General features: G+C 30.7%; 1 protein-coding gene across 1 annotated transcript; it reads left to right on the forward strand.

Moving 5' to 3' along the window:
• The first annotated feature begins 1,678 nt into the window (after nt 1-1,678).
• LOC114713623 (SKP1-like protein 1) lies at nt 1,679-2,176 on the forward strand. The gene has a single exon (XM_028898297.1). The coding sequence runs from the start codon at nt 1,679-1,681 to the stop codon at nt 2,174-2,176; it is 498 nt and encodes a 165-aa protein (XP_028754130.1).
• The last annotated feature ends 12,984 nt before the right edge of the window (nt 2,177-15,160 follow it).

A 15,160-nucleotide genomic window follows, 5' to 3' on the forward strand; every position in this document is an offset into this window, starting at 1 on the left:
ACCTGTTAAAGGAAAATGTTTTTCGAAGACACAAGTATTGAATATTAAATATGGCCATTCATATTAAATTTGAATGGTTGATATTTAATGAGCATCATAATAGTCATTATCCTGATAAACATTGAAAGTGGTTTCCATTTGAAACTGGATCACAGTTTTAGACTCCGATTAAGCAACACAACAAACATACAATGAAGGGCGAGAATGGGGAGAGATCAGAGAGGGGAGGAGTCGTCTGTTTTAGGAGTTATTAGGAAAAGAATCTCCTCACTTCTCTTATTATCCGCTTCCCACCACTTTTTTTTTGGTTTGATCTTGTAGATCAATTTTAAAGGGTTAAGATTTAATAGTTTTGTAAAATATTAAATTTCAACTATCCAAAGTTGATCTAATGGTGAGAATAAAGAAGTGGATAATAAGGAACACAGGGAGGTTAGTTTTCACTCAATGCTTATCGCAGTAATGAGCACCATATGCTCATTGACATGATGACATTTAAACCATTCAAAATCTGATTTAGATAGTTCAAATTTAAAAATTTTAATATGTAATTTTTAATTATAAATTTATTTTTAAAAAGTATTAGTTATAGGATTATTTTTATTTTAAATTTTGTTTCTATTAAATTTTAAAAATTATATTTATAAAAAACTTGTTTTAAATAATTATTTTAGAAAAATAATGATAAGAAAATATAAATTTGAATAAGGACCAATTTGAAATGGATTATTAATAATTTTTTCATTATAATTAATGAAATAAAAAATAAATATATATAAAATTTTTTTTATCTCGAGTGGTAACCGTGTTTGTGGTATCGTCATGCCACCTGTAAGAATCTAGAAGATTAGTTAGCTATGGCACGTGATTTTGGGATTTTTCTTTTGCAAAATAAGATTTAACGGCTGTAATTTTAAATAATTTTGATAATAAAATTTAAACAAATTGAATCGTCATGAGAAAATCTTTATTTTTGGTGAAATTTCATGAGAAAATCTTGTTATTTAAATTAACATATTTGTAAATTATCTTTATCCTTGAAAGCTTATTTTATCTCAAAATTAAAATCCTTTCAAATTATGAAGGACTATGAAGATAAGTCATTATATTTGATCCAATTCTTAATAACGTAAGAAGGCAAGTTTATATCACAATAATTTTAATTTGAATTCCTTTAAATCTTTGACCTAATTTCAATTCAAATGATTAATTTAAATTGCTTTGGATTCATGTTACATACAAAATTATCATATTGTATGGCTAATATTGCATATGGATACCATATGTAGGTATATGGAACAGAACACAGACGCATATTTAATTTCTTATATATATATATATATACACACACATATAATCATTTCAACAAAACATTTCATGAATAAAATTATGACTCCTGAGCCTAATAAAAAAATCCAAACAAATTGACTTGTAAATAATGTTTTTTTTACATAGTGAAATCAAAAGAAAATCTGGTTATTTTAAATTAAAATATTTGCAAATTATCTTTTATCTTTTAAATTTTATCTTATCTCAATTCTCAAAGTTAAAATCTTTTCAAATTATCATTATAAATAAAGGACCCCCTAACAGTGAAGGTTATGTGATTTACAATCATCGATCCTTGTTTCATTCTTTAGAGCAATCACGAGGGTCCCTATTCTTTCCAACAACTACAATGTCGTCAGCTGTGGAGAATATAACGGTAGTGAGCAGCGACGGCGACGAGTTCAAGATGTCAGTCGCCGCCGCGATGCAATCGGAGCAACTGAAGCAAATGCTAACGGATGATTCCATCTCGATTGACAAAGTCCCAATGGAAAATGTAAGCACTGAAATATTAGTGAAAGTGATCGAATATTGCCAGAAGCATGCCGATCATGAAGCCGCCGCCAAGGCCAACGGCGGCGGAACCTCCGATTCCGAGGCGGAGGAGCTAAACAAATGGGACGCTGAGTTTATGAAGGTAGATGTGGAGGATAAGCTGTTTCATATTTTAATGGCAGCAAACTATTTAGAGATTAAGGGGTTGTTTGATTTGGCTTGTCAAACTGTGGCAGATTTGATCAAAGGAAAGACCCCAAAACAGATTCGAAAGATCTTCAATTTAAAGAACGATTTCACCCCAGAGGAACAAGAGCGACTTCGTAGACAGCATAATTGCTCCTTTGATTAATCAAGTCTCATGGAAGAACTACTCCTTATGTGTGTTAGTAATAGCGATGTTTTAATGACTTCACTTCTCAGGAAGACGATCGAAAATTTGTCAAATTTATTATCAGCTGACCTTAGAGAAACTATGTTGGTGAAAAAACTTCTTTTTTTTTTTTATAAATATTATTAGATTTCTCTTGTTATGACTTTTAACACTTAAACTTGTTTGTATAAGGTTTAAATTTCGATTTATTCCCGTTCTGTTATTAGTTTTTACAATTTTCAATTAATAGATATAACTATGAAATAATTATAATTAATTAAGATTTTAAATATTTTGGATATTTATTATTATTAGGAAATATATTTGGTTTTAATTTTGATGCGTTTGTTATCTTTTTATCATTTACTGTTATTCAGTTTAATTTTAAAATTTTAAAATGTTCTCTGTTTAATTCTTAGAATTGAACTAAGTACCATAGCAAGCCTTACATAGCAGTACCAATTGAAAACTACACGAGACATTTCATCAGGCCGAAAAGAAACACAGCAAAGTATGAAAGAAAACTATATATGATATCAACATTTCAATGAATCATTATTTGAATAATTTTATATTATTGATTGATATATTAAGCAGTTTAAAATAAAAAAATCCATTAGTAAAACAATAAACCTTATTCAACTGATTCGATATATTGTTATTTAAAATTTTGTAAAATACAAATTATTTTTTCTAAAAATTAATTATTAGGGAAATATAATAGCGTGTTTAAAAATTGGTTTATTTTAAGAAAAAACGAATGTACTTAAGCTTATATAATTTATTTTTTAATTAAATTACATTAAGTTGATTGCACTTTAAAAGTTTAAAAAGTTTAGTAACGAGAACTTGTAAAGATAAATTACGAATAAAGGAATTTGTATAAACTTTTTTTTAAAAAAACTCTCTCACAACTCCCAAAGGCCTTTTTAGAATAATTTACTTTAACCAACAAATTTGTTCTTCATGGTAAAGTCATAACGATTTAATTTGGAGGTCCCTAAAAATAACTAATATTAATAGAATAAAATATATTATCGTCATCACATTATATACGGCTGAAATTGTAGGAGGCTTTCTGTAAATTTCATATAATAAAAAGATATAGATGTTTACTATATATATTCATTACATTGAAAAGAAAGCTATTATAAGGATTAAAGAAATAAAAAGTAATTCAGCCTCTGTATCATCTAAGGGATCTCACATCATTTGATAATACTTCCCAGGTAAGAAAGCACTTTAACCCACATATATGTTAATTATTTAGACAATTAATAATATGAAGGTTTGACCGAGAATTTTGTATCTTAAACTCCATATATATACTTCCTTCTTTTTGCAATAATTTACTATTTATGATTTTGTTGCACTTGTTACCAGTTTAATCCCTGATTATGTATACGGAAAAAAAACTTTATTAGCAGAGGCAAATTAAAATTCTCTTCACTTCTGTAATTTTCAAGTCCCGAGACGAATTAGATTGTGACTATATATGGGCTATGAAAGATGCCCTTGCACACACTGGGAAAAAATTTCCCTGTCAATTGATTATTTTAATTTTTGTTTACCTAATTAATTTATTGGGTTAAGATGCAAATCTATCCATAATTGTTTTAATCGAGACTGTGGCATTTTTGCACTATTTTAAAAATTTTATGTATACTTTCTCACCCAAAAAAAATTTATGATGGGTAAAGCCTCTACTAAAATACTTTAGGGGTACATTTGTACATGAATCCTAATTTAATTTATCTTAACTGAACTGAAGTAATAGCTCATGACAAGTTGAATTTGTATGTCTTTAATTCAAAACTGCATTTCAACATCATAGTTCCTTGATATTACTACCGGCCAGCCTATGTATAATACTCAATTATAATTTGGCTGATGGCAAATTTTCTACTTATTGTGATAATTTTTTAACCAATTCTCTCTGCAGCAATTATTAAACATTGAGGAGGAGGTAATGTCTAATCAGTTTTTGAACTCTTCTAGTTATTGAAGAGTTAAGAGACCAAATCATTTGAGTATTACTTTTATCAAGTTATGCTCAATGCGATTGGAAAACTGAATTAAGTATATAGGATTCTGATCGTTTTCTCCAGCAACAATATTGTTCGTGTGGTGTCATCTGATCATTTAGAAGAGAGAAATTGTCAAAACATTAAAAAAAGCTAAATTAACAAATGATGGCCCTTTAAATAACCTAACTGGGGGAGATGTTCAGTAAAATATACATAAAGAGCTAATTTTTCATAATGTGGTGAACTAAGTCAAATTTTTGCTAGGAGAGTTACTCATAGTTAATACTTGACAGTGCCTCAAACAAGATTATTTTCAATTAAATGATAGCTGTGTGTAGAAAAAAAATGCATTGGATGGACAAGACAAAAAGGAAAAATAGCAAATAAAGACCCTCAAATATGCAAAATGGTAGATATGTCACCTGAATAAGTGAAATTGTTCACAAGGACTGGGTCTCAAATTGCCATTATGAAATCATGGCCAAATTACCAAATACCCCTCTTTAATTTCTTTTTAAAAAAGAACGCCACTGCCTCTCCAAAATCTGGCCGTCGGTGTCGAAGCTCTGACACCCCGGCTGCCAGCCACCGGAGCTCCGATGCCCGCGGCGGTTCCGGCCACTGCCGGCGGCCTTCCTTTGTTTTTTTTTTGCAACTGTTTTTTTTAAATAGGGGGAAGTGAGGTTGATCCCCCCAACCTAATGCTTCCTAAAATTAGGAATGACCATCGAGCCAACAAATTTTTGCTAACATTATAATACAAAAAAAAAAAAAAAAGTTAACTCATTTACTCTTGTTCCAGGTGATAACAACCAATACATTTAGAAATAACAAGTTCTGATTATAAAATAACACGTCTGGAATGAAAATTTAACATATGTTTTTTTTATAACAACAAATTTTGTTGCAGGTGATAACAACAATACATTTGAAAATAACAAGTTCTGATTATAAAATAACAAGTCTGGGATTAAAATTTAACAACATGTTTTTTTTATAACAACACACTTTGTTTCAGGTGATAACAAAAATACATTTGGAAATAACAAGTTCTGATTATAAAATAACAAATCTGGAATTAAAATTTAACAACACGTTTTTTTAGAAAATTATTTAGATTATGATTTTGGAAAATAAATTATTTATAACTTATAAAAATATTTTTAATATATTTATTTCTTTCTAAAAAATAATTTTTAATCTATATACCTATACAACTCATTATAAATCAAACTACTTCTTATAAATTATAAAGTATTTATAATTAAGTATTTTTAATCTATAAATCATAGTATAAATTTTTATATTATTTCATTCTTTAAATATTAAAATTTATTATTAAGTATTTAAATATTATAGTATAATTTATTATTTCATTATTTAAATATTAAAAATAGTTTTTATATTTAAAGAATAAAATAGTATTTTTACTAATAAACTAGAGATAAATTTCATTTATAAATTTAAGCAATCAAAAAGTATTTTTAATCTACAATAAATTGTACTATTTATAATTTATAAGAAGTAGTTTGATTTATAATGAGTTGTATAGATATATAGATTAAAATTTTTTTAAAAAAAATTTAAAAAGTGTGTTTCCATTTTCTCTAAATTTTATTTATAAATTTGAACAATAAAAAAGTATTTTTAATCTATAATAAATTATACTTCAAGTTCTAATTATAAATTGGAGATAAAAATTATTTTTTTAGCAAATTAAACAGATTAAAAATAATTTTTATAAGTTATAAATAATTTATTTTTCAAAAGTATAAAATAATTAATTGTTATAAAAAAACGTGTTATTAAATTTTAATTCCAAACTTGTTATTTTAGAATCAGAACTTATTATTTTCAAATGTATTGTTATTATCACTTGGAATGAAATGTGTTGTTATAAAAAAAAGGTGCTATTAAATTTTAATTCCAAACTTGTTATTTTATAATCAGAACTTGTTTTTTTTCCAAATGTATTGTTGTTATCACCTGAAACAAAGTGTGTTGTTATAAAAAAAACATGTTAAATTTTAATCTCATACTTGTTATTTTATAATCAGAACTTATTATTTTCAAATGTATTGTTGTTATCACCTGCAACAAAATTTATTGTTATAAAAAAATATATTGTTAAATTTTCATTCCAGACGTGTTATTTTACAATCAGAACTTGTTATTTCCAAATGTATTGTTGTTATTACCTGGAACAAGAGTAAATGAGTTAACTTATATTTTTTTTTGTATTATAATGTTAGCAAAAATTTGTTGGCTCGATGGTCATTGCTAATTTTGGGAAGCATTAGGTTGGGGGATTTGATCCCCCAACCTCACTTCCCCCCCTATTTAAAAAAAACAATTGCAAAAAAAAAAACAAAGGAAGGCCGCCGGTAGTAGCCGGAACCGGCCGCCGGCATCAGAGCTTCGGCGGCTGGCAGCCGGGGTGCCAGAGCTCTGACGCCGATGGCCGGATTCCCGAGAGGCAGTGGCGTTCTTGTTTTTAAAAAAAAATAAAGAGGGGGTATTTTGGTAATTTGGCCATGATTTCATAATGGCAATTTGAAACCCGGTCCTTGTGAGTAATTTCACTTATTCAGGTGACCTATCTGTCATTTTGCATATTAGAGGGTCTTTATTTACTATTTTTCCAAACAAAAATTTAGGACTGTGAACAATATCATTGTTGCTGGAGAGAGACGATTGATTGATTTCTTGTGGCAGATGATCTACATAAATTATGAACAAGACGGCATATTATAATTTTTTGTCTCATTGTGAGTTATTAACCTTACAAGAGCAATAATAACCAACCCTATAATTTTATTAGACATATTTTTTCTTGTTGTAAAGTACATTCTGTTTCATTTACTGACTTGTTAATTAAACAATTTGATAACGAAGACCTAAAACTCACCTACATTTTGTTTCCCTTTTTGTATAACTTATTTTCTTTATAAATAATATAGTACTACATCTTGTACTTAGGGGGTGTTTGGATGAAGCCAAACTATGGTTTGGAGAATAGCTTCTGAAGAATAGATTTTGGAAAAAATAGATTTTGTGAAAAAGTGATTATGAAAAGTGAGAGTATTTGGATAGTTATTACCAGAAGCACTTTTTATATATAGAAATTACCAAAAAGGGTATAAGTTAACATAATAATTATATAAGGGATATTTTTATAATATATTTTGATTTGAAGAAATAAAATTGTTAATGAAATAATTTTTACTCACATAATTAATAATTTATAAGATAATATAATTGAAAAATAATTAATATGTGTATATATATTTATAAAACATGATATTAAATATATTTATAGAAAAAATGATTTTTTTTGGCTAACAGAAAAATAATAATTTTTTTTAAAGATTTTAAACATGAAATCCCATGACATTTTTTCACAACTAGTTTTTGTAATAACATACTACCTCTAATGCTTAATATAATTAATTAATTAATTGTCACCACCTGTATATATATTCATAAAACATAATAGTAAAAATATTTTTGGAGAAGATGAATTATTAAAGTAAGTAATAATTGGTGAGAGAATATAAGGTTTAATATTAATAAAAGGAATATAAATAAAGAAGTGTCATAATAATTAAGATGATGCATCGATACAGGGCATTTATAATAGGTTTTTTTTAACTACATATTACAATCTATGATAAAAGAAAATAAATAAGACATGACTATGATCTTTGTCTTTGTAATGAATTAACAAGTTCGTTTCTTATGCTGTCACGAACCTGAGCCATGTAAGATGAAGATTGAATTGATGAATGTATACGTGAAAATCCAACCCCATCATCATCATCATCTGCATAAGTACCTTTTTCTTCTAACTGAACGAATCCAGGATCAGTAATGGATGTCATTCTAATAAAATTATGTATAGCCATCGTTGCACAAACGATTTTAACTTGTGTTTCATAGTCATAGGATGGCATGTTTCGTAGGATTACGAACTTATTTTTCCAAACTTCAAAAGTTCTTTCAACTGTACTCCTTAAACTTGAATGGAAATAATTAAAGACCTCACTGTCATTTTGAAACGCAGATGTCCTTCGAAAATTGGGCAGATGGTAATGCTCCCATCTGTATGGGCCGAGATACCCATTTGGTGTTGGGTATCCAGCATTCACCAAATAATATTTTCCTATATCAAAAATGAAATTATTGTAAATTATGTTTCTATTGTTAAGGTAAATATAAATAAAGTGTAAGAAACAAAAAAATACCTTCAGGTGGATGGAGAAAGTTCATTGAAGGAGTTGTGAGGGCATGATCAAATATCCGAGCATCATGTGCACTACCTTCCCATCCGGCCAAGACAAAAGTAAAACACATGTTCCAATAACAAACTATCATGACATTTTACGACACTGTTCCTTTTCTAGAAATAAATTTAGTTTGATCTGTTGCACTGACAATGCAGGAAACATGTGTGCCATCAATTGCTCCAATAGCATGTTTAAAAAAAGGCCAGTATTTACCAAACCGAATTTTTGTTTGAATATGCTGGAATGTTGGATCTTTCGGTTTGATATTAGACATTGCAAGTCTACAGCATGCCATTAAGACATTATGAAAATGTCTGCTAATTGTCTCTCCTGAATGTTGAAATCTTTCTTGTTGCATTCTACTACTAAGTGCATGGCCAACGGTATCTAAAAACATTGCAACTGATTCATGTATCCCTATATATTTAGTTTCTTTTAGACCATGTTGTTGCAATTATTCCACTAGACTTAAGAACACACCCTGTTCCATCCTAAACATGTTATAACAACGACTGGGGTTGCCATCTAAAACGTCCCTTACCCATAAGCTTCCTGTATAAGCACTTGTATAGCGAGGCTCTTTACACAAGTTCAAAGTAGCGTATGCATTGACCAATGCTGCAACTTTGTTAACCCTTTTTTTTCGTCCCTTAGCATGCTCTTCCGCACATTTAATTTCAGCATCCATATTCGTTTTATCCTGTGCACATACACATAAAGTTTAGAATTCTTATGTAGAAATTACGAAACATTTATAAAAGTTACAGAGTTGTCTGATTCATATAACAAACCACTAGTCACATAAAACGATACACATATGAAACTATCTAATATAATAAACAAGTCATAAATCCCTAGTGTAATACTCCAAAATAGGCAGAAGTTGTTCCTTTTGATCCTTCAGAACTGCATACATTTCCCGTGCCTCCGGTTGAGTTGTGTGCACCGTCTAAAGAAATCAGGATCACTGACAACTTCAGGAACTGTTTTGAGGTGAGACAGGACTCCCCTAATTGAAATCTCATGAGAACGTGCTTCTTCTTCCAACCTTCTAGCTGCTTCTTCCAACCTTCTAGCTTCTACTTGTGAAATGACCTCATTTCCACGCTCAGTCTCAGAACTATTTGTTTCAGCAATCTTGCTAAGTGCATCCGCTATTTTCATAGAGGGAGATGTGCGTTTTTTCATGACTTCACTCTTCCTTCTGACTCCCAATGAGCTACAAGGTTGACTCCCACCTCTGCTTGTACCCCCACCACTGTTATCTTGCCTCAATTCAGTGTTGCCCCCACTACCTCTACTATTCTCATTGAAGTTCACTGAGTTAAATTCCCCACTTATACCAGTTGGTGCACCTAAAATTTCATCACTATCTTCGGACCCTTCTTCCAAATCTTCATTCGGTGTTCCTTCACTTGGAAGTGTCATGGAAGAAGGTGCCCATGCTTGTGGTCCAGTTGCAACCACATTCCCGAACAGTTGAGTTAATTGATCCCTAAATTGAAGTCTTCTTTCTCTGAATTTTTTATAGTTTGGAACTTCCTGCACATTAGACACCAATAATATCATAAAATATTCAAAAAACAGTAAATATACACAAAACATTAACAGGTAGAGAAAATATAAGATCAAAAGGTTCAATAATTACCCTTATTTTTCTCTCCCACCAATCATCAGTTGCACTGACAGTATTCCTTTCAGTATCCCATCCTAATCCTGTCTCACGAAGCAGCCTATCTCATGTCTGCCACTCCTTTCGTAGGGAATCATATTTATTCTTAAATTCAGATTTTTCATACACTCTCCCAGTTTTGGCAGTAAACTTATCACCAAGAATATCCCAAGCTCTCTTTGTTAAGCTAGTACCTTTTCTTTCTCCTTGTTGCACAAGTTCAATGCACAGGTCAAGAAACACTTTTGTGGTTCGTAGGTCCTAGGAAGCTTTCACCGTATCCTTACCCATTATGCTATAGCACAAGTACAGCTCTTCAGTCATCACAGGTTAATCAACAAAAAATCAATTGAAATAACAAGTGTCATTGTTACCTAAATCAACTATGAATACCATATTAACATTTTTCTTTCCTTCATTATTATGTAAAACAAAAAGAAATTCAATCTATGTATTTATAACATGTAATTAATTTTTTTAATCCAACATAAAATGAAACTATGTTCCCATTCCTTTCATGACTAGAAAAAAATTAAATAAATTAATTTTAATTACCACAAATACAACATCCTATAATTTCATTTAAAACAAGATTACAAAAAATAAAACATAAGGATTACAAATATGTCTTTGGAAAAACCAGTCAAACTATATGGACCGAAAACCGATCCTTTGGCCCCAAAAACAAATGAATCCACGAATGAAAATCAACCCACCACTAAAAGCAAAACGTCAGCCACGACTATCAACCAAGCAAAATCAGCACCAACCAAACACCCCAAGCCAGCACTGAAAAAAAAAATTTACTATGGTCAAACTATAAACCATGATGCGACAAAAATTATGAATGTTGAACATTTTTATTATCATGATTCAAACATTAAACACAAAGATTTGTATTTGGTATATTTGTGCGTATGAGAGTCCGGTGAAGGAGCAAGAACGAAGTAAAGAGAGATGTGGAGCTAGATAAACAGATCTCAGAACCAAAAAAAATATTCAGAGATTATAAACCAACAGAAAATACCATATATCACGCTCAAACCAACCAAATAATTTCTGTCGTATGGCACACACAAACCAACCAAAAATATCATAAATTAGGCTCAACCCCAGATTATAATTAACAAAAGCAAATTCCATTATTGGTTTGTAAAGCAAAGCATCTCTCTTTTGTAAATACACGATCGAAGATCTAATGGAGATTCCTGCCTATGAATCACAAAAGACTGAGACTGACATTGAGATTAAGCAAGATTAAGCCGTGAGCGAAAGGGACTGAGAGATCGAAAGACAGAGCTGGAGCTTGAGAGAAAGAGCTAAGAGAGATTGATGGAGTTTGTGGGTGAGGTGCCGAACAAGTGAGGGACAAAGGGAACTAGTAGACCCTGTTTGGCTTCACTTTCATAGAATGTTTCTTGATAACAGACAAAAGAAGAAGACCCAGAAGCAGAAGAAGGTCCAACTCGCAACACGCCGAATAATTGGAGTCGTAGAGGAAGAGACAGAGGCGGCTCCGGTTTTGGCTTGCAAGTTGCAAATTTGCAATTGCAAATATGATCCAGAATCCACAAATACTGAAACGAAAATTGAGCTAACAGTAGGAAATTAACAGAAATTAACAGAAGAGCATGAAAACTCCAAAGGCATCGAGTAGCAGAGGATAATAGCAGGGACTATTTCAACGCCATGGAGAAGAAGAAAATGCCGGATCGGAGCCACCTTACCTGAGCACCGATTCTGAGCCAGGGAACACCGACCACCGCCAAATGCTTCACAGTGAACCTGAGCATCGGAACTCACAACTGATAGCTGCGATCTTCTTCTGCGGAGCTGCGATTACTCTCACCGGCACCTTCAAACTGTGGCTGGACGGCGACTCATTCTGTGAAGGAGGAAAGGAAGACCGTGGATGACTGGGGAATGAACCACTGGATTGACTGGGAAAGAAAGCGTGAAAGAGGAGAGGAAGAGCAATTATTTGAACACGAACCTAATAATTGGAGCCTTTGGTCATTTGTTGAGGGGCCCACCGTGAGCTTTCAGTAATCAAGCCGAGAAGCAGATCAGAGTTGCTTCTGATAAAACCATGGTTTCACTGGTTGAAACCATGGTTTTACTTGGACCAAGGTTTGAAAATTTTATTTGCCTGTTTGGATGACATTTTGTGCAAACCATGGTTTGCAATGTTATCCAAACAAGGCCTTAATATAAGATCTAAATAACTAATTTTTAGATATTAAAAAATTAATAAAGTTAATTATATATAATAAATTTGTAATTAATATGCATATTTTGAACAAAGATTATAAACTTGAGAATCCAAGTAGATTGAAGTATTATATTTAAGATCAAAGTGAATTTCATGTCTAACTCCTATATTTAGGATAGGAGTTAGTACAGTACCTTTGTAACTTAGTTTGGACAAGCATATGATTAAAATGCTATGTATACATTAATTAAATGAAATAATTCGAAGTTATTATTAATTGATTCGTTCAGCTCATATTTTGGTAAGCCAATATTCCGGGAATATTGTAAAATGGAAAAGATGTTGATGTAATTCGTTGACAATAAACAATTGGAAATTGAGTTTTCTTTACTTTTTCATTGATCAGCAAGTAAAATCAACATCGATAGGTTCTACCAAACCCCCCCCCCCCAAAAAAAGGGAAAATTGTATTAAGGTTCTACCTAAGAAAATAAATATAAAAAAGTCTCTTAAAATTATTAAATTAATTTGAAGTCCAAGAAATCTCATTGATAAGAGATTCTACTTATTCAATTACTAAACTATCTTTATTTTCTTTTTCAACTATATGTTAACAATTGAAAGAGCAGTCATTAACAATTTAAGTTGAAACAATTAACAACTATTACGGCTAGTATTTCTTAGTGCATGACACATAAGCATATTTAACTTGAAATCCTTGTGATGCATTGAGAAAATATATTATTAATAATTGCGATGATAGTTGTTAATTATTACATATTGAGTTGTTAACTATTACCTTTTGAATTGTTAACGCATAGTACTAAAAAAAGATTATACTTAAAAAGATAAGACCAGTTTATTAATTGAATAAGTGAAGTCTCTTACAATAAGCTCCCTTAAAATTTCAAATTAATTTCATGATTTCAAAAATAATTTTTTATTTATTTTTCTCAGATGAAATCTTAATGCAATCTTCCCTTGATTTTAGGGATAAAATCAAGGGAGAATTTTAGTTAAGGACCGCAGAAAACAATTTATATCAGTCAAGGACCAAAACTTTCTGAAATTTCACTGAAGGACCAAGGAACCAAATTGAAATTAAAATTTAGAGTGAGATTACAATAATACCCTTCCCTTTTATTTTATTAAAAAATAAATATTTACTGGAGTTACTGTTCTTGCCACTGGAGGTCGGAGGTCCGGCCATTGGCGCTCAGGTGGCCGCCACCGGGGGTCCAGCCACCGGTGGTCGGAACAGTAGCTCCAGCTAGACCTTCGGTGGTAGGAGTTTTTTTTTGTTTAAAACAAAGCGGCCAAGGAAGGGTTTGAACCTATGACCCTTGGCACACCAAAAAACTTGTAACCACCAAGCCAAGCAACCCATTCAATCATAGGATGCAAATAAAACTATATATAACAAAACAAATGCAATTGTCCAAATATAAGTGAATAAGTAAAATTTGACGATTTACAAGTAGAATTCAGCAATTTACAATAAAAATTAGACAATTTACAAATAACATAATAGAAGTCATAACCCCAAATGCAAGTGTCTAAGTGCAAATGAACAAGTGAAATTTGAAGATTTGCAATAAAAGTTTATGGATTTACAACCCAAATTTAGCAAACACAAGAGAATTCACAACCCAAAATGTAAGTGTTTGAGTGTAAGTGAACAAGTGAAATTCGACGATTTAGAAGTGGAATTCAGCAATTTACAACAAAAATTAGGTAATTTACAAATAACATAATAGAAGTCATAACCCCAAATGCAAGTGTTTAAGTGCAAATGAGCAAGTGAAATTGTCGAATTTCACTTGCAAATCTATAAACTTTTGTTGTAAATCTTCAAATTTCATTTGCTCATTTACACTTAAACACTTGTATTTGGGATTGTGAGTTCCATTATGTTATTTGTAAATTTCTTAATTTTTGTTGTAAATTATCGAATTTCACTTGCAAATCTATAAACTTTTGTTGTAAATCTTCAAATTTCACTTGCTCATTTGCACTTAAACACTTGCATTTGAGTTTATGACTTCTATTATGTTATTTCAATATTGCCTAATTTTTGTTGTAAATTGCTGAATTCCACTTGTAAATCGTCGAATTTCACTTACACTTAAACACTTACATTTTGAGTTGTGAATTCTCTTGTGTTTGCCAAATTTGGGTTGTAAATCCATAAACTTTTATTGTAAATCTTCAAATTTCACTTGCTTATTGTAACACCCTATCTAAAAACTTGACATATTTAATATAATATAGGAATATCAACACTATTACCATGGTAATTAAAGAAAACATGTTGCAAACTTTATTTCAAAATTTTCTTACTTATTATGTCATAACCATGATATAAAAGAATGGGAGATACAGTTACCAATATAACATATCATGGTTATAAAAGGATTATACTTACTCATTATGCATAACCATGTTAGGAAAGGATTATACCCCTAACATGGTTATAAAAAGCCTTTCATATACCTGATTGACACAGTTTATCACAATTAATCTAACAAAATTAAGTTTAACTCGTTTCGAAGACATCCTCATAAATGTATAATCATAAATTTTTCAACATTGATAATATAAAAAGAGATGCGTAATGATATCCTAGGTGGCAAATAACTAATGACTAAACATAACCAGAGTTCGGGGTGTGATCACCAATGAAGGTGACCTCACACCTTCGATTCCTTCCCCGCTGCGGCTCCTCTGTTACGCTTACCTGAAAATTGTAGATGTAACGGAATGAGA

Source organism: Neltuma alba, unplaced genomic scaffold, assembly GCF_004799145.2.
Source record: "Neltuma alba isolate B1F8T4 unplaced genomic scaffold, ASM479914v2 tig00011441_pilon, whole genome shotgun sequence".
Classification (NCBI taxonomy): Eukaryota; Viridiplantae; Streptophyta; class Magnoliopsida; order Fabales; family Fabaceae; genus Neltuma; species Neltuma alba.